A 22,575-nucleotide genomic window follows, 5' to 3' on the forward strand; every position below is an offset into this window, starting at 1 on the left:
CAGCCAGAGTGCAAACTGCAGCTGAGCGGGAGGGAGGCTAAGAGAGATTCTCTCTCAGGCTGAGACAAGGCCGGGAAGGGAAAGGCCTGGCATGGCTCCTGCTTAGTTTTCTTTCCACAGAAATGAACACACCTGGTTACATGATTCCTGCCTACTTTACCTCTGCCCCTGCCATGAGCCCAGGTTTATCTCCTAAGCCTCTAGAGACTCGTGTGCGGCTCCAGGAAGGGGGAACATATTTGTCCTGTCCCCAGCTTCATACTATCCCTCCCCTGTAAACAGTGCCCAGCACTGCCCCCTGCCTCGGCTTCTGCCAGCTGCATTGTGCTCCGCCCGTGAATCCGGCTCCCCCGTCCCCTGGGAGCAGTGCCCAGCTGCCCAGGGACAGCCGAGGCACTGCTTGAGAGCTGTACAGACAAGCACCACAGTGTTTTCCTCTCACCCTTTATTTTGGAAGCACCATTGCACGGGGCCTGTTGGTCAGGAGCTACAGCCCAGCTGGTCCCCAGCGCGAACCAGCAGTTACTCAGCATCACCGCAACACCTGAGCAGGGTGTAGCCAGCCACTTGGAAGCAGCTCCAGGCCCTGCCGCTGGGCTCTGGAAACGGCTCCAGCTCAGAGGAGCGGGGTCAGTTGACCAGTAGCTGGGAATTTTGATTTTCAAAAGTTTCCATGTGTGGAAAAGGTGAGCCCTAGAGGAGGCGCTCTTGCCGTCGCTGGGGTGGCTGGGTTTCTGCAGTGCCAGTTCAGGCCGGTCAGGTTAGCCACGGGGTGGGATTTTTTTTTTTAAAGTGTCATTTTTCAAAAATTGGACGTGAAATCGTTGTTTAAGCCATTGTGCGGCAATGTCGGCAAACAGCCAGGGCTTCCTGCTGCAGCTCCCCGTCCTGACAGCGGCCAGAGAGGGGACAGGGGAGAGAGGGTGCAAACAAACTCCTCACACGGCCAAGCAGACCAGTTTCTGTGTCCAGCTGCCCTTGTGCTTCCAAGAGTTTACAGAATCGCACTGGCTCAGGTTAGTGACCAGGCCTCAGGGCTGGGCCCAGATCCTACATCAACCAGGCTAATGGGTAGGAGTCGGGGCTGGGTCCATGTGAGAGGGGGGCGTTGGGATAGGGGGTAGGGTCGGGTCTACGCTCCCAGTTCAATCCCTGCATTGCTCCCCTCCGCTGCCCCGCCCCGGGGTGCTTGGAAAGCCCCCGGCAGCAAGCGAGGTGGCTGAGGGGACCAGACAGAGGGCGACGGGAGATTGCAGAGTGAGGCAGGAGACGCCCCGCTGGTGCTGACATGGCAGTAGGACGAGCTGCAGGTGATGCCTCAGTGCTCGTGTCTCCACGCTGGCTCCACTTGCTGCTGGATGTGGCTCCCTGTAGAGAGACGCCGGCCGGCTGTGAGGGGGGAGCAGAGCAGCGCCCAGGAAGGCTGGGGGTGGGGAGCAGGGCAACGTCTGTGTAGGGCACAGGAGGGGGTGAGCAGAGTACCCCTCAGCTCCCTCCTTTCTCTGGAAGGCGGTCAGGGCTGGTGGCAGGGGCAGGAGCTTGCAGTCGCCTGAGAGACCCCAGAGAGGTGCAACAGGGGCATGGACACTCTCCCAAGGCTGCCCACAAGGGGGTGCCAGAGCCAGGCTAAAGGGGGATTCCGGGAAGTGATTGCCGGCCCAACGCGGACCTTGGCTGAGACCCACCAAACTCGTTGCACAGAGCAGCGGCTGTCTGCTTTGCATAAACGTACACCTGTGTTCCCCAGCCCCCGCTGCTCCCCCCACGCATGCTGGGCCTGTCAGCGGGACACCAGAGGGCATAGCTGAGTCACAAGTCATGCTGCTGGGCCCCAAAATGCTGTTGCAGCCAGGCCATATCCCACCCCCCTGGCCCCCACCCTCCCAAAGAGCTGGGGAGAGGGCTGCCCTGTCGGACCCAGATAGGGTGCAAGCTTGTGCTGCTCTTACCTGGTGACTGCGTGCTCAAGCAGAGAGAGCTAAGCTCATCCACAAGGGCATCCTCTTCCGTGCTCTCTTCAGTGTAGGGACACCCCGTGTACCCACCCTTCGCTATGCAGTACCTGAGAAACCTGCAGGTACAACCAAAGGTGCCCATTAGCACTGGGCATGGCCCACCTCCTCAGTGCAGGGAGAGCCTGCTGGGCATGGCCCGCCTCGGCGGGGGGCCTGCTGGGCAGCTTGCAAACCTGTGTGAGAAAGGCCAATGGCACGGTCAACCCGCTCCTGAGAGCACCCGGCCAGAGCCAGCAGGCCCTGCCCAGAGCAGGCCTGGGGCCAGCAATGGAGGATGAAGGGCCTGACCTGTCTCTGTGCTGCGGGCAGCGACCACTGCAATTCTGGGCCCAGCGGCATCTTGCATTTCCACAGGCACGACCGTCCCCAAGTTCTGCAGCCACCTCTGGGGGGCAGCCGTGCAGGGCAACACTCCCCTTTCTGTCCTAACGACGGGGCAGAAGGGTGACAGCCCGGCTGGGCTTTCACCAGGATCCCAGCACTCATCCCTAGCTTACAGAAAGTGCCCTGAGGTCTTTAACGACCACAAGTGGCAAGGGCTTGGAACAGGGTTTAAACGTCTCCTTCAAAAGATTGTGTGTCCCTGCCCCCCGCACGCTGCAAGGTCACTGGCTCCGTCCTGATCCCAAGGGAAGTGTATTGCCACCTCCAGATCTCCCAGCCTAGCTTCCCAGCCCAGTGCCGGCCCTCCTCTCCCCTCGTCACCTCAGAGCGGGTCCCATCCCCGGGGCCCGGTCGCAGGCTGGTGTCCGAGCAGCCACCCGAAGGTGCTAACCCCTGCGAATGGGGCGCTGCGTTTCAGGCCGGAGGAGGGGTCCGTGTGGTTTGGGGGACGGGGGAGCCCCCTGGGCCCTGGGAAGAGGCAGAGGACAGGAAGGAGGAGGCTGCAGGATGCAACTTACGTGTTCCAGTGAGGATCCTTGCTAAGCACAGCCGGGTTGCCCACGATTATTAACAGAGCCTTGGCTCTAGTGATGGCCACATTGAACCTCTAAACAGAGAGAGCAGGATGAGGCCCCTCGGCGCCCAGGATGGGCAGGGGAGCCGGCCCAGACTGCCCTGCCCCACAGCTCTAGGGCTGGTCCCTAGCCCCAGCGCTTTCTGGCTGTCAGTGGGCTAATGGGAGGGGTGGGGCAGTGTCCAGACCAGGATCTGTGATTCCCCAGGGTGCAGTCCCACAGCTGGCTGGCCTCAGCTGGGTTTCACTGTGGCTGCCTGGACTAGCTCTGAGCAAGGCTAGCTGATAGTCCGAGCCCCGTCTACACCAGTGGCACTGCACCCGCAGGGAACGCTGTGTCCTGAGAAGGGCTGGCCCGAGTGCCGCTCTGCTATGTTTGGTCACAGCCTTTGCCTCCCGCTTGGCCAGACTGGCACACAACCGTGTGGGGGGCAGAAGGGCTCTCCGCACGTGCCCCGCCTCCTGCCCAGCCAGGAAGGGTTAAAGGGTGTTCCTTTCCACAGGTGCCCCCGCTCTGGCAGGAAGCGGAGTGGGGAAGGGCTCTGCTGGGATCAGCGCTCGCTCATCACAGATGATGAGGCTCAGGCCCGAGGAAGGCTTTGGAGCAAGTGGTTCTGACAAGCCACAGGGCCAGAGCACGCTACCCGGGCCAGGCACAGTCTGCGTCAGCTGGTGCAAGTGCTCTAGGCTCTGCCGGACGTTCGGCCCCTTGGCCAAGCAGCTGCAGCTGACCCAAGGTGAGCAGAGACCCTGGCGGGCAGGGAGGATTCCTGTCTCCCCAGTGTGGGGAGCTGGTGTGGGAGGCCAGGCCTGCGGGACTGACCTGAATGCTGGGTGCTAAGCAGCCTGGCCCTGTGGGAGCCGGCTCTGCCCCAGGCTTTGGACGCAGGGCGGGGAATGCCCGAGCCGTGGGGTTCTAGATCTTGCACCATTCCCCCGACTGCCACACGGGAGCTAGGGAACGGGCCCCACTGCGAGAGCAGCCTCACCTGCCCTCCTGTCCTGGGGCTAGTGGCCTGTGCCCCTGGAGTGGTCTCTCCCTGATGCTGTCCCCAGGGCAGGCTCTGTGCGCTGGGGGAAGGGTTGTGTGACTGGGGCCTTGGATGGAGCGGGGGGGCTTTGATTTGTTACCTGAGGTCCTGCAGATGGTCACTAGCAGAGCCTGGAATGGGACCCAGAGTCCTGGCCCTGCTCTGCCCACTAGCGCACACTTCCTGTCCATGGCAGCAAAGCAGCCCGTAGTTTATTTTATGCCATGAATCAGCCATGGCCTGTGAAACCGGGGGGAGCGGTGAGGGGGTGGGCAGTGAGGAAGATGGGGTGGGGATGGCTGGCAGCTCTGCACCCCGGCTGAGAGCCCATGACTGCCCTCAGGGCTCCACAGTCTCCTCGGGGCCAGGCTGGGGCAGCAGGGGCAGGGTGCCTACCTTGGGGTTCTTGAGGAAGCCCAGTTTGAACTTTTCATCCATGCTGAGGTACTCGGTGCAGCTGCGCACGGTGGAGATGAGGAGCACACGCCGCTCCTGGCCCTGGAACTCCTCCACCGAGCCCACCTAGCCGGGAGCAGAGGGCAGGGATCTCCATCCCCCGTTGGCAGCCTCCCTCACACCCCCCCGCCTCCCCCAGCTGTGCAGGGGGCCCTTCCCTCGGCTGCTCTGAAGGGACCCTGTGGGGCAGAGCGTCCCCCCAACCTCCTCCCCTGCTCTTGTGACTCTGGCCGATGGGGGAGCGGGACGGAGCCCGTCTCGCCCCAGCGCGCCGGCTGCAGGGCTCACAAAGGAGAAGCAGCCCACAGCTGCGCTGCTGGCTTCTCCGCACGGCCGGAGCACTCTGCCCTCCAAGCCCAAGGGATGGGGGGCCCCAGGCTGGCCTGGTGTCTGCTGGCGGAGAGCTGCCCCCCGGCCCAGCGCCAAGCGAGTCCCACTGCTGAGCTGGGACAGTCTGGCATCAGGCTGGGCGTGGCTGTTGGCGTGGCTGCCGGGCCACAGCCGTTACTCCAGGTGCGGCCAGAGGGATGGGGGGGAGGGAGGGACTTACCTTCAGCTCCTTGATGTCTGGGAGGTTCATCAGGTCTTGGTCCATTTTCGTGATGGCCAGTCTGATCTTCTCTACCTGGGGAAGGGACGAGGGAGGAGTGGATGGGACTCTTGCCGCCCTCAGGAGCTCCTGGCTCCCAGCCCCGTGATCACTCCTCTCATAGCCTGTACGCCCTTGTGATGGCCAGCTGCCTCTGGCCCCTGGGTCCCGCCCTAACCCTCCTGTTCGGTCTCCGCCATCTCTCTGAGATAACACCCTCGACCCCTCAGCCAAGTGCCGGGCAGGCTCCTGCTCTAGGTTGTTCCGATGCAACTGGCCAGAGAATACCACTGGGGTTCCCCAGCCCCATCCGGCAGGTCCCTCCATCTGGGGCAATTCCCCAGGGCTCCTGGCCCCTGCCCCAAGGGGGCTCCCCCACACGGGGCACTGCGCACTCCCTCCAGATACTCAGCAGAGAGTGGAGCTTGATGGGGTGCAGCAGGGCGACGGCATGTGGGGCTAAGGAGCCTGGGATGGGGGCACTCAGAGCTGGGCTGTCTGCACCTCTGCAGGGCATGTGATGTGTGGGGAAGGCAGCCCTGGGGGCCGGGCTGCATCTCACCTGCTTCCTGTAGGGGGAGATGATACCGATCTCCTTGGGGGAGATCCTGGAGCGGCCCTGCTTGCCCTGACTCTGCAGCAGTTTCTTGAGGTAGGTGACCAGGGTTTCGACCTCCAACGTGTTGAAGAACGAGGGGCTGTTACCCTCTCGCTGGTCCTCCCCGGAGACTCCGTGGAAGATGATCGGGAAGCCCTGGAGGGAGAGTGCCACGGTCAGGGCTGCAGCTAGCCCCGTGGCCAGCAGGGGTGCTTGGCGCTGCCCCGCCCGGGGTGGGGGCTAGGCTGGATGCCTGCTCCCCGCCCCACCCTCACCTGTGTAGGCAGCTCCTCCCAGGTGCAGTAGGAATAGCTGAGGAGGCGGTCGGCGCACTCCTGCAGCTCCCCGTCGTAGAACTGCTGGTTGGGGATCTGGAGGAGGGCGGCGTGGGACCTGGGGAAGAAGCCGTGACAGCATTTCCGGGGGTGCTCGGCTGCTCCTCAGACCCGCCTACACTGCAGCAGCCTTGAGGCCCCCTCCCCGCTCACCAGCAACAGGAGGGGCCCCAGAAACCTCTGCTCTGGGCACAGAGTGGCCATGGCCGGGCTTCCGGGCAGGGAGAGCAGAACCCAGGAATCCAGGTTGCTCCGTCCAAGGTCTCTTGCCCTTGGGTGACAATTAAATGAGCCCCACGCCAGGCAGGTGGGTATCAGACAAATGGACAGACACAAGCATCCCAGGCTGAGCCAGCAGAATGGGGGCTGGAAGCCTTTGCTGCTGGCAGCCCGGCTCTGACAGCCCCCCCCCCCCGGCGCCCGCATGCCACAGCGTCGGTCCCGGGGGGGCGGATACGGCACCTGTAGTTCCGCAGTAACTTGGTGACGAACTGCGGGTTGTAGCTCTTGGCTCCCTTTTGGTATAGGGAGTTGTGCAGCATGAGCCTCTCCAGCAGCGAGACCTCTGCAAGAGAGAGCAATGCCCCGGTTACCAGCAACCCCCTGGCCTGGGACTGTGCCCCCTACGAGCAGCCCCACGGAGTCAGGCTTGTCATAGCCTGGCCTGGGCCTCTCTGAGCAGGAGGCAGGGGGCAGGAGCTTCAGTGGCTCTCGTGGGGGAGACTTTCACCCGCCTATCACAGAGCGAGCCTCTCCCTGTTCTCCAGAGGCGCCCAGGGTCACTAACATGCTATTGCAGTGGCTGTGCAAAGCCAGATGGCCCCCGAGCCCAGACGAGTGGGGCAGATCAGCATGTCTGAGAACTCCCTGCTCTCCACCCGGTGCCTTCGCCCTCTGTTCCACTCACCTAACCCGTGTTCGATGGCCAATGGGGACCTCAGGATTGGACCCAGCTGCTTGGGATCTCCCGCCAACACCAGCTGCCCCGCCTTGGTGTTGGTCTCCTGGTCCATCGCTGTCAGAATTCCTGGGGCAGAGAGACAGCTGAGGCGGCTGGGCGGGGTAGGAGACCCCTGCCCAGGCAGGTCGCTGACTGATCCCCGCACAGTGAGGAGCCGATAAAGGGCCTCATCACGGCTGTAGCTGCCTCGAGCAGCCGGGAGGGGCTCCCCCAAGCTTACAGCGCAGAGAAAGGGCTGCATGCAGGACCCAGAATCCACCGCCAGGAGCAAGTGCTGGCCAGCCCCAGGCGCTGGCCATCTGTCTGAGCAGGAGTGAGGCGGCCGGGTCCAAGGCCCCGGGCGTGCGGGGTAGGGTGGATGAGGTGATGCCTGGGGGTGCAGTGCTCCTGTCCCCAGATCCCTACTCACCTGCGATGGCAACCAGGCTCTCCGACTCCACCGCGTGGCCACATTCGTCGATGAAGACGTGGGAGAAATGGCCCTCAGGGAAGCTGGCCGTTACCAGCCTGCAGGGGAGAGGGAGAGGCAGTGAACAAGCCTGTACAGCGCTGGCTCCCTGCCCTGCCACCTGCATAGCCAGACTGCTCCACCGAGGCCTTCTGCAGGACCTGCCATGCCGCTGGCCCCCTCCTGAGCCCGGCAATGCCCCCTCCCCACCGAGCAGGGGCTTCCATGGCCATGCCCAGGGCTGGGCATGGGGAGAACTCCTCCCCTGGAGTCTGAGGGGATGGCTCTCCCATTTTACAGAAAGTGACCAATGCGGCCTGATGATGTGCCTCCGTCCTGTGCCCCCTCCGGTCAGCCCCTGCCCACATCTCTCTGTTACGCCTCTTCCCCCGGTAAACCCTACCCAAAGAATTCCCTTCTCTTCCCCCAGCGTAGCCAGGTATCCCCCAGTCGCATCCCTACTGTGCTCCCCCAGCACAGTCGCAGTCTTCAGAAGTGGGGTTTGCACTGGGCCCCTCCTACCTTCCTGCTGTCACCAGGGTGGTGATGATGACCCGGTAGTGCTGCAGCTTCTCCTTGCCTGGGTACACGTGGCACTGCTGGGCATCGTCCCAGTTACAGCAGGGCTACGAACACCAACAGCATTTAGACAAGGTCTGGGATCGGAGCTTGTTTCCCTTGGGGAAGTTGGGGGCAGACACGCCTCCCCCCAGAAAGCCCTGAGCTAACTGGGAGTGGCATGTGCGTCTTGGCTGGTGACCTGAGGGTCCTGCAGGGAGGGACCCCTATCGACCGTGCAGCCTGGGGAGGTGACTACAGCTGCTGGAACATGGAAGTCCCTTCCCACAAGGAAATGACAGTTTTGAAAAAAACTTTTGTCCTGAATTGGCATTTTTCGGCTTGGGAGAGGCCTGCCTGGGAAGCTGTCCTCAATTTCACTCTGTGCCTGTCTGCGGGAAAGTGAAACTCACAGGAGCCTTCCAGGCGGGCTGCCCTGTCTATTTTTCCCAACGCAAAACTGATTTCCACCCCCAATTTCAGTTTTCCCATGGAAAATTTGAAGTATGCTAAAGGGCATCATAAAATCCTTCAGAGAGGAAAGTTCCTGCCCAGCTCCACGGGCGATGTCTCTCTGGGTGCCTCTTGGGGTGCCAGGGGTGCACGTACCTTGATCTCCTCCGGCACCTGGCGATAGTCTCTGCTACTGGCATTGACCCTATAGATGCTGCCCTTGTCCAGGTGTTTCATCAGGCGCTGGCAGAGCAGGTCTGAGGCGCTGTTGGAGGGTGCACAGGCCAAGATATGGGAGTCCTTCAGGCAGCTGACCACCTGAGAACGAGGAAGAGCTTAGCAGCCCAGGCGGGAGGAAATGGATACAGAGGGGAGAGAGGGGCTGTGGGCCAGCTGACTGCCCTGGACTGGGAAGCCAGGGGATCTCCTCACCTGTTTGATGGCCTCCACCATGGTGACGGTCTTGCCGGTCCCTGGCGGCCCAAAGATGAGGTATGGTGCCGGCCTGGCCATCCCCGTCACGATCTGCCGCACAGCGTCGCACTGCTCCTGGTTGGTCTCCAGGCTCCGGTCAAACAGCCTGAGGGGAAATGGAGCCGGGCAGGTGCTGAGGGGAAGACCAGGCCCTGCTGCGTGTGACCACCCCACTCCCCACACAGCCAGCCCTCAGAGTGGCTCTCCTCTGAAGCCAGGCACTCACCTGAGCCGGCCTCCCTCAGGGAGGAGGGACTTTCCGTATGAGAAGGATGGGAAGAGGATGTCATCCAGGTTCCTCTTCTTGGCCAGCTCCACGGCCCGGTGCTGCACCCGCAGTGGCAGCCGGTTGAAGGTAAAGATCACATCGAACTTCAGGTTATTCACGAAGCTCTTCAGCAGGCTGAAAAAGAGTGAACAGGGTTGGACAGAGCGCTAGGCACCCCTCCCCAGGCACTGTCCTGCCCAGTCCCACCCTCCCCGCTACTGCGCGTGGTTCCCACTCCCACCCCTGCTCAGCCTGGCACTCCTGCACCCCACAGCACAGCACCTCCCCCTCTGCTGCACTCCCCCAGGCAGTCACCCATCAGTGCTAACAGCAGGGGCTGCTTGGCTTGCATCATGCAGCTGCCTTGGACCTGGCCCGAGCCCCTCCAGTCTTGTTCCACGCAGACCACTTGGTGCCACCAGTCAGGGCCCAGCTTTCCCAGCCCCGGGGGCTGGCCCGAGACCCCCAGGGACACGGGCGCAACTCACTTCGGGGAGAAGCCCAGCTTGACCCTCTCCAGCTCCACGGCATGCACATAGCCCTTGTACTGGACATGCTGGGGCAAGGTGCGCTGGTCGCTGGGGGTGACAAACAGGTGATCGCCCTTCAGCACGGACGGGCGGTTCTCTGCCACGCCAGGGACCTAGGGACAGAGCAGAGAAGGGGCAGCTCAGCGGGGAGCATGCCTGGCTGTGCTCCCCTGGCAGCCAACTGTCCTGCGGGCCCCTTCCTCCATACTGGCAGCCCAGACGTGCAAGGAGGGGGCCCGCTGCAGGGACATGCACTGCCATCAGGCCTTGGCTCTCACCTCCAGGATGAGCAGCCTCTTGTTCTGAGTGTCCTTCACCATCGGGGCATCCTGCATGTCATAACGCCGGATGTCCACCTCCATCTGGAGTTCCTCCAGGTGCAACAGCAGCTGGAACTTCTCCTGGTAGTTCTCAAACTGAAGCTTGGCTGCCAGGGACTTCCTGCAGGGCCAGTGCCAGCCAGAGGTTATCCTGACCTCGCCGGGCACAGCGGGGATGGACTAGCGGCACGACAGACGAGGCAGCAGGCTCCAGGTGCCCTGCAGCGTGGCAGGGCCTCAGAGGCAAGGGGCGGGGCGAGCAGTGGCAGTAAAGGCTGCCATGTGTCTCTGTGGCTTAGTGTCTGGGAGAAGGAATCCCTGCCTGGCCCCAGCGCCAGGAACCACTGGGATACTGAGCTTGCTCCTGGGGCCCTGCTTTCTGGGCAGCTCACCTAAGGGGGGCTTCTGGCTAAGGGGTGCTGGGCCCCATGGCTGTGCGGGGCAAGGCGCTCTTCCTTGGGAGGGCAATGAGGCCACCAGTGCGGTGTAAGCAGGATGATCCCCCCACCCCCACTCCCACGAGCACTCACTGCAGCCTGCTGCGCTCAGCGCTGACCGTATCCTTCAGGTCCTTTGGGTAGTTGTAGAAGTCCAGCGGGATCACCTGCTCGAGCTCGGGGTGCTGGGAGCTAGGCAGACGAGATGCAGGGTTACTGCAGGGCTCTGTGGGAGTGAGCTCCTCGCCCTGCCCAGCCGGCGGGACAGACTCCAGCGCTGGGGCTCAGGTAGGGGGATGCTGGCTCTCAGGACCCGGGTGGCTGGGGTCTCCAGCCAGCTGCCTCCCCACACACACAGAAGATGGAGAGGTGGCTGGGTCACCTCCCTGGGGTGGAACTACCGGGAACTAAAGGGCTCGTTCATCTAGCACAGAAAGGTGGAACAAGAACCGATGGCTAGCTGATGCCAGGCAAGAACCGATGGAAGCTGATGCCAGGCAAATTCCAACTGGAAACAAGGTACCAGTGGGTAACACAGCTGGTGATCAGCCGCTGGATGTGGTGGATTCTCCAGCTCTTGACTGGAAGATGCTCTAACCAAACACAAGTTACTGGGCTCACCCTGGGGTTGCTGGGGTAGGGGCAGGCCTGTGCTATCCAGGGGCTCAGACTAGACGAGCCAACGGTCCCTTTGGCTCTATGAAAGCCCAGCAGGTGCTTTCGCCCCGGCTAGGGAATGGGGTTGGATCCCAGCTGCACATAGAATCATAGGACTGGAAGATAGAGAGGTCATCTAGTCCAGTCCCCTGCACTCATGGCAGGACCAGGTATTACCTAGACCATCCCTGACAGGTGTTTGTCCAACCTGCTCTTAAACATCTCCAGCGATGGTGATTCCACAACTTCCCGAGGCAATTTATTCCAGTGCTTAACCACCCTGACAGTTAGGAAGTTTTTCCTAATGTCCAACCTAAACCGCCCTTGCTGCAATTTAAGCCCATTGCTTCTTGTCCTGTGCTCAGAGGTTAAGAAAAATTATTTTTCTCCCTCCTCCTTGTAACAACCTTTTATGTACTTGAAAACTGTTATCATGTCCCCTCTCAGTCTTCTCTTTTCCAGACTAAACAAACCCAATTTTATCAATCTTCCCTCATAGCTCATGTTTTCTAGACCTTTAATCATTTTTGTTGCTCTTCTCTGCACTTTTTTTTTTCTCCAATTTGTCCACATCTTTCCTGAAATGTGGCGCCCAGAACTGGACACAATAGTCAGGTTGAGGCCTAATCAGTGTGGAATAGAGCAGAAGAATTGTGTCTCGTGTCTTGCTTACAACACTCCTGCTAATACATCCCAGAATGATGTTTGCTTTTTTTGCAACAGACTTACACTGTTGCCTCATTTAGCTTATGCTCCACAATGACCCCCACATCCCTCTCCGCAGTCCTCCTTCCTAGGCAGTCATTGCCCATTTTGTATGTGTGCAACTGATTGTTCCTTCCTAAGTGAAGTACTTTACATTTGTCCTTATTGAATTTCATCCTATTTACTTCAGACCATTTCTCCAGTTTGTCCAGATCATTTTGAAGTTTAATCCTAACCTCCAAAGCACTTGCAACCCCCCCCCAGCTTGGTGTCGTCTGCAAACTTTCTAAGTGTATTCTCTATGCCATTATCTAAATAATTGATGAAGATACTGAACAGAACAGGACCCAGACCTGATCCCTGTGGAACCCCACTCATTATGCCCTTCCAGCATGACTGAACCACTGATAACTACTCTCTGGGAATGGTTTTCAAACCAATTTTGCACCAATATCCGTCCCTTCAGCCAGTGATGCTGGGTGCAAGCTGCCTGGCCCAACTCTCCCCCTGCATACCTGTCGGGAGGGACGCCATCCTCTGTGGTGACCGTGACCGTCTTCCTCAGGTTGGCCTGGTAAGGCCTGTATGGTGCCGTGGGCCCCAGCTGCTCAGCCAGCCGGCTGTTGGCTATGGCAGAGACGAATCGCCCGATGCTGAAGGGCCCGTCCTGCTCCTTGGTGAACTCGAACAGCACGGTGACGGGGAAGTAACCATAGCACTGAGTCAGGCACCGCGCCTCGATCAAGTAAGAGTCCCCTGCAGCAAAGGGGATGTGTGAACAGGGAGCTCCCCCTTCTGGGGTCCCCACGTGCTTCCCTCACCCTCCCAGGGGGCCCTGGGCATTTCACCCCACGGCAACATTCTGCCAAGTCTCTGACGCTAACTCAGACATCCAGGAAGGCGGCTGTCCATGAGTGTGTGTGTGTGTGTGTGGGGAATGGGAGAAGAGCGCTCAGAAGCTCTCTATGCTGCCATGTTCACTGGCAGGGCAGAGTGTGAGCAAGGCCTGCAGTTCCTCCTTCCATACCCCTACTTGCCACCCTCACCCACACACCCAGATGGCTTGGCAACTGCACCTACCATGCTTGCTTCCCCAAAGCTGTGTGCACCAGATGGGGGAGCCAGGACAATGCAGAGAAAGGGGTACAGAGGGAGGACCATACACTGCCCACTATTGTGATGCAGCCACCTCTTGGCTTGAATGCAGCAGCTGTTTCAGTCACACAGCTTTGCTGAAGGTCAGTGTGGGACCAGATGCGAAGGAGAACCCTGCTCCTGTGGGAAGCTGGACTCTCTTACCTGGCTGCAACACCCGGGGCTGCTGTCTGGTCACCTTGCTCTCATCGTGGAAGGTGATCTCGCACCGCTTCCGAAGCGCTCTGTATCCTAGCAGTATCACATCCTCGGTGCCGTTGTTCTGAACCCAAATGCTGGCTGTTGCGGCCTCATTGGGCGTAACAGGGAAGCGGATGCGCCCGTTCCCCCGGTCGTGCTCTGAGAGAATCTCCACCCTGTGTTTCCCACCAATGAACTCCGCTCTGAGGGCAGAGGGTGCGGGTTGGATGTGCGTGTACAGTCCCAGCTGGCCTGCATCTCCTCGGGCCGGGGCTGCCCTAGGAGCCGCTTCCCTCTTGTTATAACAGAATCTGGGCAGGAGTCCCTTGGGGTCCAGACCCTGCTGGGGCTCTGGGGCTAGGCCAACGCCCTCAATGCAAAGACTCCTGTCGATTTCAGAGGCATTTGGCTCAGGCCCACAGAGCGGGCCGAAAGCTGCCGGAGCAGGCACTCCTTGTTCAGCCCTCCTGCTTCTTCCCCGCCCCCCCAGTTGCCCTGTCCTGCTTGGAGGGGAGCCCAGGAACAGCCTGTGAGCTGCCAACGTTTAGCCTGCTCTGGGCTGCCCCTGCCTAGGGGCTCGTTGTCCCCTTGGCCCGTGCTGCTCTTACAGCGAGGGGGGTTCCAGGCTGTGCCTGGGTGGGCTTTGGTACCTCTCCTTGGCACGTCCTCTGTGGGGAGACTGATTAGTGCCCGCCTCCTGGCTGTCCGTGGTGGGCTCCTCTGGCCTGGGTGTCCAGTACTGGTTGGTAACCTTCACTTTCTTTTTCACCTGGGGAAGGAGAGCAATTGTCCAGGGGGTAGGAGCCGGCAGAGGAGTGGAGGCTTCCAGCATGTGGCGGGGCAGCCCTGGAGAAGCTGGGGCAGGGAGCAGAGTGGACTCACAAAGCCTGTGGGCTCAGTTGGGCTGGCCCCAGGGCTGAGCCAGGGCTGTGCTGGAGCGCACTCCCCTGGACCAGCTGATGGTGGCGGGCTCGGCGGTTCGCACCCCCATATTCAACATGCAGCCAGGCCCAGCAGTGAGAGCTGTAGGTGCATCGGCCTGCCCAGGGACGGGGAGCCCCACCGCTTGAGCCACTTCAAGCCCGCCCAGCCCTGGATTCTGGCCTGCAGGGAACAGTCCTGCCCCTAGCAAGGGAGGAGACACCAGCCCCAGGGCTCCCCGAGGGCGCAGGGATGTTGGGAACAGACCTCGGCAACTGGGCCCTCGTCTGCCAGGGGAGCCGAGATGCAACAGCCCTGCCGGGGTCCGCGTGGGCAGCACCTACCTTCCAGAAGCGCACGAAGTCTCCCCGTACCTCGGCCCGGCCGCTCTGGCCCAGGGTGAACAGGATGGAGGAGAAGTTGGGTGTCTTTGTATCATTCCTGCAGAAATGACAGAGCGGGAGAGTCTGTGACTACGGGATGCCCAGACCCGGGGTGCGTCTCCAGGGAGGGACTGAGCTGGCAGGATGCAGGAGGGAGAGGAGCAGGGGCAGGGAGATGCCAGTGTTTGGGGCGAGGAGCATTCCCCTGCTCCTCTGGTAGGAGAGCGATGGGCTAGGGTCAGCCCTGGCCCTCTGTACCACTGCCAGCCGGGAAGCAGCAGGGCCGTGCTCTGCTCTGGGGAGAGGGGCCCCGACTGCAGAGAGTGGGGGGGTCTCTTCGTCATCTCCAACCAAATCCTATACCGCCGCCTGCCACATGGGCAACTCAGCAGGAGCCCCAGGGCATTGCTCGAACGCAGCATGGGCACCCCGAGCTCTGCCATTCCCCTGCCCTGGCATCTTCCCTGGGGGGTGACCGTCCCCAGCAACTGCAACCCAGGCGGGGCTCACAGTGTCGGGGGTTAGTAGTAGCTGCAGATCCAGCTGCTGCCCACAGCGCAGGGATAGCCTGGGAGCAGGGCTGGTCTATTCCCTGCTCACGCAGCGACGGGCTGGCCAGCAAAGCCAGCCGCAGCCAGCTGCACACAAGGAACTCCAGTGGGAAACAAGCCCAGGGCCTGGGGGTCAGGGCTCGTGCTGCGATAGCCTCAACGTGCTATGGCCGGGTGAGCCTGGCAGCACTTGGGGCAGACTGAGCCTCAGCCCGGCTAGAGGTTAGAGCAAAGCCTGGGGGTTCTCTCCCCAGCAACGACACCGATTCACCGTGTGACCGAGCGCAAAGGGTGTAATCCCTGCCCGGGGGATGGGGTCAGGCCGGATCAGCCAACGTGCACTAGGGGGATCTCAGGGGAGACCCCGACCAGTGGGCGGGACATGCGTACACATGCGTGTGTGCACACACCTTCCAGCCAGGAAGGCGGTGGGGGTCGCAGGGGTAGGGCCCTGCCCACACCTTGTGGAGAGGGCCAATGGGCTGGAGCAGGGAGCTGGGCCAGCCCCGTTGGACAGGATCCCCTGTGGGGTGAGTGCGGGATGGACTCAGTCTCAACAGACCAACCCCCACCCCCAGGGCAGGACCCCACTCTGGGGATGGGGAAGGTGGGGGCCCCCAATTGCCATAGTGTGCAGGCCAGGGTGGGGGACCATGAGGCTGCTGGCCTGGCAGCTTTGCTCAGTGTTTGCAAAGTCGGGTCTGAAGAGCTGGAGCAAAGGCTGCCGGCCGGTACACGAGGGCCACAGAGACGCCCTGCTGCCCTGGGCATGCAGGGGATGGTACCGGAGCAGAGCTCCCAGCAGGCCCAATACTTACCTGGCGGGGTCAGAGGAGTGTTTGCCCAGGACACTTCCACCTGCTCCTGCCTGAGCCCCCGGGGCCTGCCTCTGCCTGGCCTTGGTGTGCACTGGACTCTGCTGCCCCTGCTGCAGACGCCCCGCTGCCCGGATGGCGCAGGGCTGTCGCTGCACAGCAGCCATGAGCAGTCCTGAGCCTGCTGCCTGCCCACGCTGTGCCCTGATGCCAGAGGCATCCCTTTGTCACTACACATGCTAGTGCTAGTCCCCCTGGACAGGCCCATGCTCACCCCAAAGCCCTGGGGCCTGGGAGGTGTTTGTGTGTCTGTCCCACCCCATCCCGTTCCAAGGCCCATCTCTACTGCTGGGATGAGTCGAATCCGGCTCTGAATCCGAATGGAGCAGGACCCCCAGCGCTGCATGTCTCAGCCTGCTGGCTGCTGGGGAGGGGGCAGAGGAGAGCTGGCGGGGGCTCCTTTCATTCCCATCCAGGCCCAATGACAGGGCCGCCCCACAGCAGTTAGCCCCAGGACCCAGAGTCCTCGATCCAAGGCCAGATGGGCCTGGGTGAGCATCTGTTCTGGTCCCTGTAGAACACCAGCCAAGGAACAGCTGAGTTCATTCCTGCTGGAATAGAGCCCCTCTCTCCGGAAAACGTCCTCTCCTGGCTCCCCAAGTGCTCAGGATGGGGAAGTCAGGGTGGTATTTTATTTGTGGGTATGTATTTGTAGCTGCCTTCTGATAGTTTGGCAGGCTGGCCCGTCAGTGATTACCTGGGGCTGTCAGGTGCCCAGGGCCAGACTTAGTTGTGCTGGCAGGGGAATGCTCCAAAGCAGGGGGCCCCTCTTGGCGGGTTGAGTTGTTCAGCCATGGGCCAGATCCTCATCTGTGTCAATGGCTGGAGCTGCGCCAAAGCCAGCGGCACTGTGCTGATCTACCCCGGGTGAGGATCTGGCCCAGTATCTCATACCAGGACGCAGGGAGCCGTTCAGCCGTCGGCCTGAGCAGAAGACCGGCTTCCCCGGCCAATGCTGTTTCCTGCCACCCAGCCAGGATGGAGGCACTCACATCTCCAGCCTGACTTAGCGAGTGATTTGGGACGGGGTCCGTGGCAGGCCCGGGCTGCACCCCATCAGCCAGGGGAGAGATGGTTTGCCCTGGATTTGATCTTAACAGAATGGCAAGCCCCAGTGGAGTGGGGTGCGTTTCCTTCCTGGTCTGGGGCGACACAGACTCTCCTCTCCCTGCTTGGGAGTTTGATGGCTTCCCAACAGCCACAGCCCTTAAGTTAAACTTCCTCCCCCTGTCCTGCTGGCCCCATCCCACCTGGCCATGCTCCATACAGGGGGGCTTGCAGCTGTCCCCAGCCCCTGCACGCAGGATGCCAAGCAGAAATCCTCCCAGACCCAGGTAATGTGGACGAGGAAAGGTGTTCTCCCTAGCAACAGGCCTGGACAATGGGGCGCTCTTGGAGTGAGGGATCAGCCATCCGCACCCCGCTCCCTCTCTGTGGGTCTGCCTGTTACCTGGTCCTGAACTCCTGATTGTAGATGGTCCTTAGTGCCTCCCGGCTGCTCACAGCTTCTCTGCCTGTGTCTTTTAGGAGCTGCACAAACTGATCCCCAAACTCCCTCCTCTCCCGAAAGGTGAACTTGGGCATCTCCTCTGGCTCCGCTGCTCACCCCCAGACCTTCTCTTGTCCTGTCCTGTGGGGCGGCCTGGCTCAGCAGCTCCTGGCCAGGGCTTCTGCTTGTGAAATCTGCCAGCAAAGTGCTTATCAAAGAGGGAAGATGATAGCAAACTCTCAGCAGGCTGAAACGAAAGTGAAAGAGGCTATGTGCATCCTGGAGACAGCCCCCTGTCTGGGCTGGGGGTGGGAACAGCACTGTCCAGGGAGCCAGGCCCTCTAGCAGCAGCTGCAAATGCCCGGGAGGGAGGGGGGGGAGTCTCAGGAACCTCCTCTTCAAGGGCTCTGAGAAAGTCTCAACCCTGGGGCCAGGGCGAGAGCAAGTGCTTGGCAGGGCTCATCCCAGACTGGGCAAAGTTTTCTGTGGAAGCTCTGAATAAAAATCAGAACCGCTCCCCTTCCTCTGAGAGCTGCACCCGCCCGCCATGCTGCTTTGGCCTGCTCTCTGCAGGGACTCACACCAGCTCCGGTGCCTGAGGCACCTGTTGGCTCTCAGCCTGCCCTGGGGCAGAGGGCTGCATGCAGGCCAGGGGCTCCTTTCGGAGCTTGTTGGTTTGTTTCATATTCATGTAATACAGGTTACTCTGTTTATTTTGGAAAAGGCAGGTCAAAGCAATGGGCCTGTCCTTGGAGCAGCAAGTGAGGGATTTGGGATGGGCCTTGGTTCATGGGGGAGATCATGCCACGGTCTCTGGCAGCCCCCCAAGGAAGTCCCCCCCGATGAGCTTTTCCCTTATTAGTGAGGGCTCTGCTGTGCCAGAGGGGTGAATTTTCAACCAGGGCCTTCGTCCCGGCGCTTTAGGCTCTTTTAGCTACGCAGGGCTCAGGCTGCAGAGCGCCCTGACCATTAGGACAAAGTCCTTGGCCTAAACTGGGTTTCTGTGGAAGCCAGTGCAGAGGGCAGGGCCCATGGGCTCACGGCAGCCGGTGTTGTTGGGGGGATGTGCGGCAGTGGTCTGCACTAGTCGAGTCTCCTGTCCTGCGAATATTGCACTGCGCAATCCTGCCCAGAGCTGATGTGGGTTCGTTGTGGGGGGAGTGGAGGTAATGGGGAAGCTGGGTTCTCCTCCCAGCTCTGCTGCTGGCTGCTCCCTGGATGACCTTGGCTGGGTTACTTCCCCCTTCTTCGCCTCTGCTCTCCCCATCAGCTGAGCCACCTCTGCAAATGCCTGAATTCTGAAAATGGGTCCCCTGGTGTCTCAGGGAGAAATCTCTTCTCTATGGTGGCCACAGGATGCCAGGGTATAATGGCTGCTAGTCAGCCTGGCACAGTGTGTTTCGGCTCCGGCTAGCTTTCCTTTTGATCAGTTATAGTCTGGAGATGCTGCTGTCCCCTAGCATCCTTTTATATCTCCAGACAGGCTGCTCTGACTCTGCGGAACTAGCTCCGTCTGTCATATTAGCGTGGAAGTGCTAAGAATATCTGCACTGGGACGGAAGTCACCTGGATCTTGCTGGCCATGAGTCAGTCCAAGAATGTTTGTAAATTTATTTCGATAGCATACCAAGTTTAACTACCCCAATGCTTGCTCCTGTGCACCTAAGTGCATCCCGAGCTGTTGTATTCCACTTTCCATCAGTGGCTCTCAAAACACTTCATGGAGGAGGGCAGTATCATTATCCTCATTTTACAAATGTGGAAACCGAGGCACAACACGGGGAAGTGACTAGCCCCAGGTGTCCCAGCAGGTGAGTGGCAGAGCCAGGATCAGAGCCTGGGCCAGTGATAGCCCTGGTCTCCTGTCTCCCAGTCCAGTCTTCCAGCCATTAGACCATACTACCTCTCCTCCATTCTGCAGCTTTGTAATCACAGGTTCTGTTAGATACTCTGGGCACTAGATACAGATTTGACGTTTAAGCAGTTGGACCCAGACCCTGCAAATACTTATTCAGGTGTTGACCGTAATGCATGGGAGTCATTCCATTCCTCGTGAGCGTGTGCAGGATCAGAGTGCAAGGCCTCTATGCCACCCTGCTACCCCAGCGATTTCACTGAAATAACTCTGGCTTGACAGGGCAGAACTTGGCCTACGTTTGCTGTTCTGGGGCTCTTGGCAGAGTGAGCCTCAACTTTTGAGCCTCCCCCAGCTGGCATTGCGCTTGTCTTACAGCTCTGCAGTTTTGACTCCCCAGCACAGAATGATCTGTGCCTTTGAAAAATTAAAACCCTCTATCACAGCCTGGCTGCGCCCTAATCAACAGGCTGGTGACTCAGTCACTGGCTGGGCAAGTCAAGTGAGTAAACTAGCTGATGGCTCCCTGCCTCAGAGAAACGGAAGTTGTCCTGGCTCAGAAGAAGGACGGGGAAGGGGCAGCAGAGGAAGAGGCCAGGCAGCAGATCCCTTTGCTTGCAGGCAGGAGGCTGATTTTGTGCCTTGGGAGAGGACAGGGGCGGTGGGTTTGTAGAAATTTTGGTGATGCCCAGAATGCCCAGAGCCCACCCCAGGGTCTAGGAGGGAGTTTGGGTTGGGGGAGGAGGTCTGGGGTGCAGGCTCTGGGCTGGGGCAGGGGCTGGGGGTGCAGGAGGAGGGGTTGAGGGGTGCAGGCTCTGGGAGGGAGTTTGGGGACAGGAGGGGGGTGGTGGGAAGGGGTGCAAGCTCTGGGGAGGGGTGGGGGATGCAGGGGGGTGGGAGGTATAGGCTCTGCGAGGGGGTCAGAGGTGCGGCGCTTACCGGGGCTCCTAGGCAGGGTGGGCCGGGGATCTCCACGTGCTGCTCCCTCCCATGCACTGCCCCACATCTTCCCATTGGCTGCAGGGGCGCCTGGGGCAGGAACAGCGCAGAGACCCCGATGCCCCCGGCCGGCAGCCACATGGAGCAAGCAGGCAGCAGCCTCTCCAGTCTGGTCCGGCTGGTGGTGTGTGGACCCCCCCCCCCCCCCCGGCCGCTTTAAATTGCGGTGGGGAGGGAGAGACCCGGGCCAGGGACGTTCCTGCTGTCCGGGGCCCGGAGAACTGGCTGCCCATGGAGGGGCCGTTCTTCAGGGTGAACAGTTATGACCTAGGTCGCTGCTATTTTCATTCTGGGAAAGGCAGCCAGGCCAGGGGGGACAGAGGAGGGATTGATCGAGCCCCCTGCACACACCACGGAAGGATGGCCGCGTGGAGAAGGCATTTTTTTCTGGGAGCTAAGGGTCATATGCCCAGCTCTGTCACTTGTTCACAGTGTGATTTTGGGCAAGTCCCTTTGCCTTTCTGTGCCTCAGTTTCCTACTTGTACACCAGGGACATGGTACTTCCCCGCCCCAGAGGGAGTCGGGGGTGTGGATAAGGCTCAAATACTACTGGAAGATTGTAATATATTCAGATTTCCGGGCCAACTACCATAGGTCCCCAGGCATGGGGTGTAATGCCATTTATTCCTTTTCAGGAGTCACTGGAGGAAAGGTCCTTCGGGGAGCACTGCAAACTCCCAGTAAGTGGGAGAGGGCTGGTGGGCTCATGGGTCAGCAAAGGGCGTGATTTAGAGAGACTGTGGTGCTGAAGGTTTGTTATGACCATGTCTCTCCGTAAACTGGCTTGTGTGTAATTGACTCACTCTCGTAGGTGTGGTTTGGGGTTTAACTTGGGTTATGACTTGATTAGCACTAGCCCTTTCCTCTGCCTCCATGCCTCTGGTACAGCTCCCCCAGCACTGGCAATGGTAAGACAGGGGTCCAGGTGGCTCCTAGCGCTGCCGCTGAAAGCTGTTCTGAGAAATTTTCTCACAAAATGAGCCTGCTGTAACAGAACCTTACTGTCCAGGAAGCAGGACTAACTTCTTACAAGAGCCCCTGAATGACCGAACCCAGGTTACGGTCATCAAAGTGGACAGCACTGGCATTCAGCTACTTGATTAGAAAGGGAATATGCGGGTGGGGGGTTATGGGAACATCAGAGCAATGCAAGGAAGGAATGCTGAATGTTAATAGGTTCATTGAGAACCTGATGAAGTGAGCTGTAGCTCACGAAAGCTCATGCTCAAATAAATTGGTTAGTCTCTAAGGTGCCACAAGTACTCCTTTTCTTTTTGCGAATACAGACTAACACGGCTGTTCCTCTGAAACCTGAGAACACTTTGTAATTCAGCACCTTCCACCCAACCACCTCAAATGCTTTGCTAACATTGTGGCAACTGAGATGCTGGCCTACCATTTATGCAAACATCTTTACCTTTGTCCTCCCCACCCACAGATGATTTACTCAACTGCTGCATATTGTCTCAGTCTAAGGCTTTGTCTATTTTACAAGTGGCACCAGTTTAACAAACAATGGATTTTTAGTTGATTTAGGGCTTGTCTACCTAAGGAGACATTTGTGATTAACTCCATGTGTGGATACCCTTGTTCTAGAATAAAAGTGCTTTTTGTTCCTGTTTAGCTTAACCCACTTATGCTTTCAAAGACTGTCCACACATGGCATTCTTCAGGAACAGCTATTGCACTTTAAATACACACCCTACCTTACTCATTAACTTTCAAGTGCAGACAAGCCCTTAGTTAAACTAGTGCAAACCTCCTGTATGGAGACTCTGACATCAATTGAAATGTGGGTTATACTGAGTTAGCACAAGCAGGTTCCTTACAATCCTTAATTAAATCAATTATACCAGTTTTTTTAATTTTTTAAAATCCATTTTAGTTAAGCTTGTAACACTGACAAGGCCCTAGCTTGTGAACTCACTAGTACAGGGAGTCTCTGTTGCTTATTTGAACAGTGCATTGTCCAGTGAGGTTTTGATCAGGTCCTTAGATGCTACTGCAGTAAGATGGTCAAGTGTCAATATACCCCTCTGAGATAGTTGGTAAGTTTCCATTGTTTGTTTTAAAAATTAGGGAAATGGAGGCAGAGCAAGGAAGCAATTTACCCAAAGTCACATGGGAGAGCAGCAGCAGAGCTAGGAACTGAACCCAGATCTCTTGCTCACAGCTCTGCTCAGAGCACCCTCGCAAGTTACTGTCAATCACATTATGTTAGAGACCACAAGGTGGGTGAGGTAATATCTTTTAGTGCAGTGGTGCCAAACTTTATTACACGAGTGGGCCACATAAACCAAAGCACAACCTTGTGTGGGACAAACAGATTCTCTGTCAGGGGCTGACAGCCTGAGCCCTGCTGTGGGCCTTATG

At 59.4% G+C, this 22,575-nt stretch overlaps 1 protein-coding gene across 1 annotated transcript; it reads right to left on the reverse strand.

Moving 5' to 3' along the window:
• Nucleotides 1–430: 430 nt before the first annotated feature.
• Nucleotides 431–17,633, reverse strand: MOV10 (Mov10 RNA helicase). Its single transcript, XM_048826899.2, has 22 exons — nucleotides 17,309–17,633; nucleotides 14,394–14,490; nucleotides 13,779–13,897; nucleotides 13,093–13,331; nucleotides 12,309–12,549; nucleotides 10,525–10,623; nucleotides 9,953–10,115; nucleotides 9,633–9,787; nucleotides 9,103–9,279; nucleotides 8,835–8,982; nucleotides 8,559–8,720; nucleotides 7,914–8,017; nucleotides 7,353–7,450; nucleotides 6,890–7,009; nucleotides 6,445–6,547; nucleotides 5,923–6,040; nucleotides 5,612–5,803; nucleotides 5,011–5,085; nucleotides 4,401–4,526; nucleotides 2,918–3,006; nucleotides 1,950–2,071; nucleotides 431–1,368 (listed from the first exon to the last, which is right to left on the reverse strand). Exons 1-22 carry the CDS (start codon nucleotides 17,440–17,442, stop codon nucleotides 1,319–1,321), a joined length of 2,931 nt encoding a protein of 976 aa, XP_048682856.1. The 5' UTR covers nucleotides 17,443–17,633; the 3' UTR covers nucleotides 431–1,318.
• Between the last annotated feature and the right edge of the window lie 4,942 nt (nucleotides 17,634–22,575).

This window comes from Caretta caretta, chromosome 21 (genome assembly GCF_965140235.1).
Source record: "Caretta caretta isolate rCarCar2 chromosome 21, rCarCar1.hap1, whole genome shotgun sequence".
NCBI classification, from domain to species: domain Eukaryota; kingdom Metazoa; phylum Chordata; order Testudines; family Cheloniidae; genus Caretta; species Caretta caretta.

What these genes read in the sequence shown, in the direction of transcription:
- MOV10 (XM_048826899.2), bottom strand. Translation starts at nt 17,442, where the DNA reads ATGCCCAAGTTCACCTTTCGGGAGAGGAGGGAGTTTGGGGATCAGTTT. An exon ending in AAGCTGGGCTTCTCCCCGAA is followed by an intron (nt 9,280 to 9,632) that starts GTGAGTTGCGCC and finishes ACTCTTTTTCAG; the next exon opens with CCTGCTGAAGAGCTTCGTGA. An exon ending in CTTGAGCACGCAGTCACCAG is followed by an intron (nt 1,369 to 1,949) that starts GTAAGAGCAGCA and finishes GTCTCTCTACAG; the next exon opens with GGAGCCACATCCAGCAGCAA.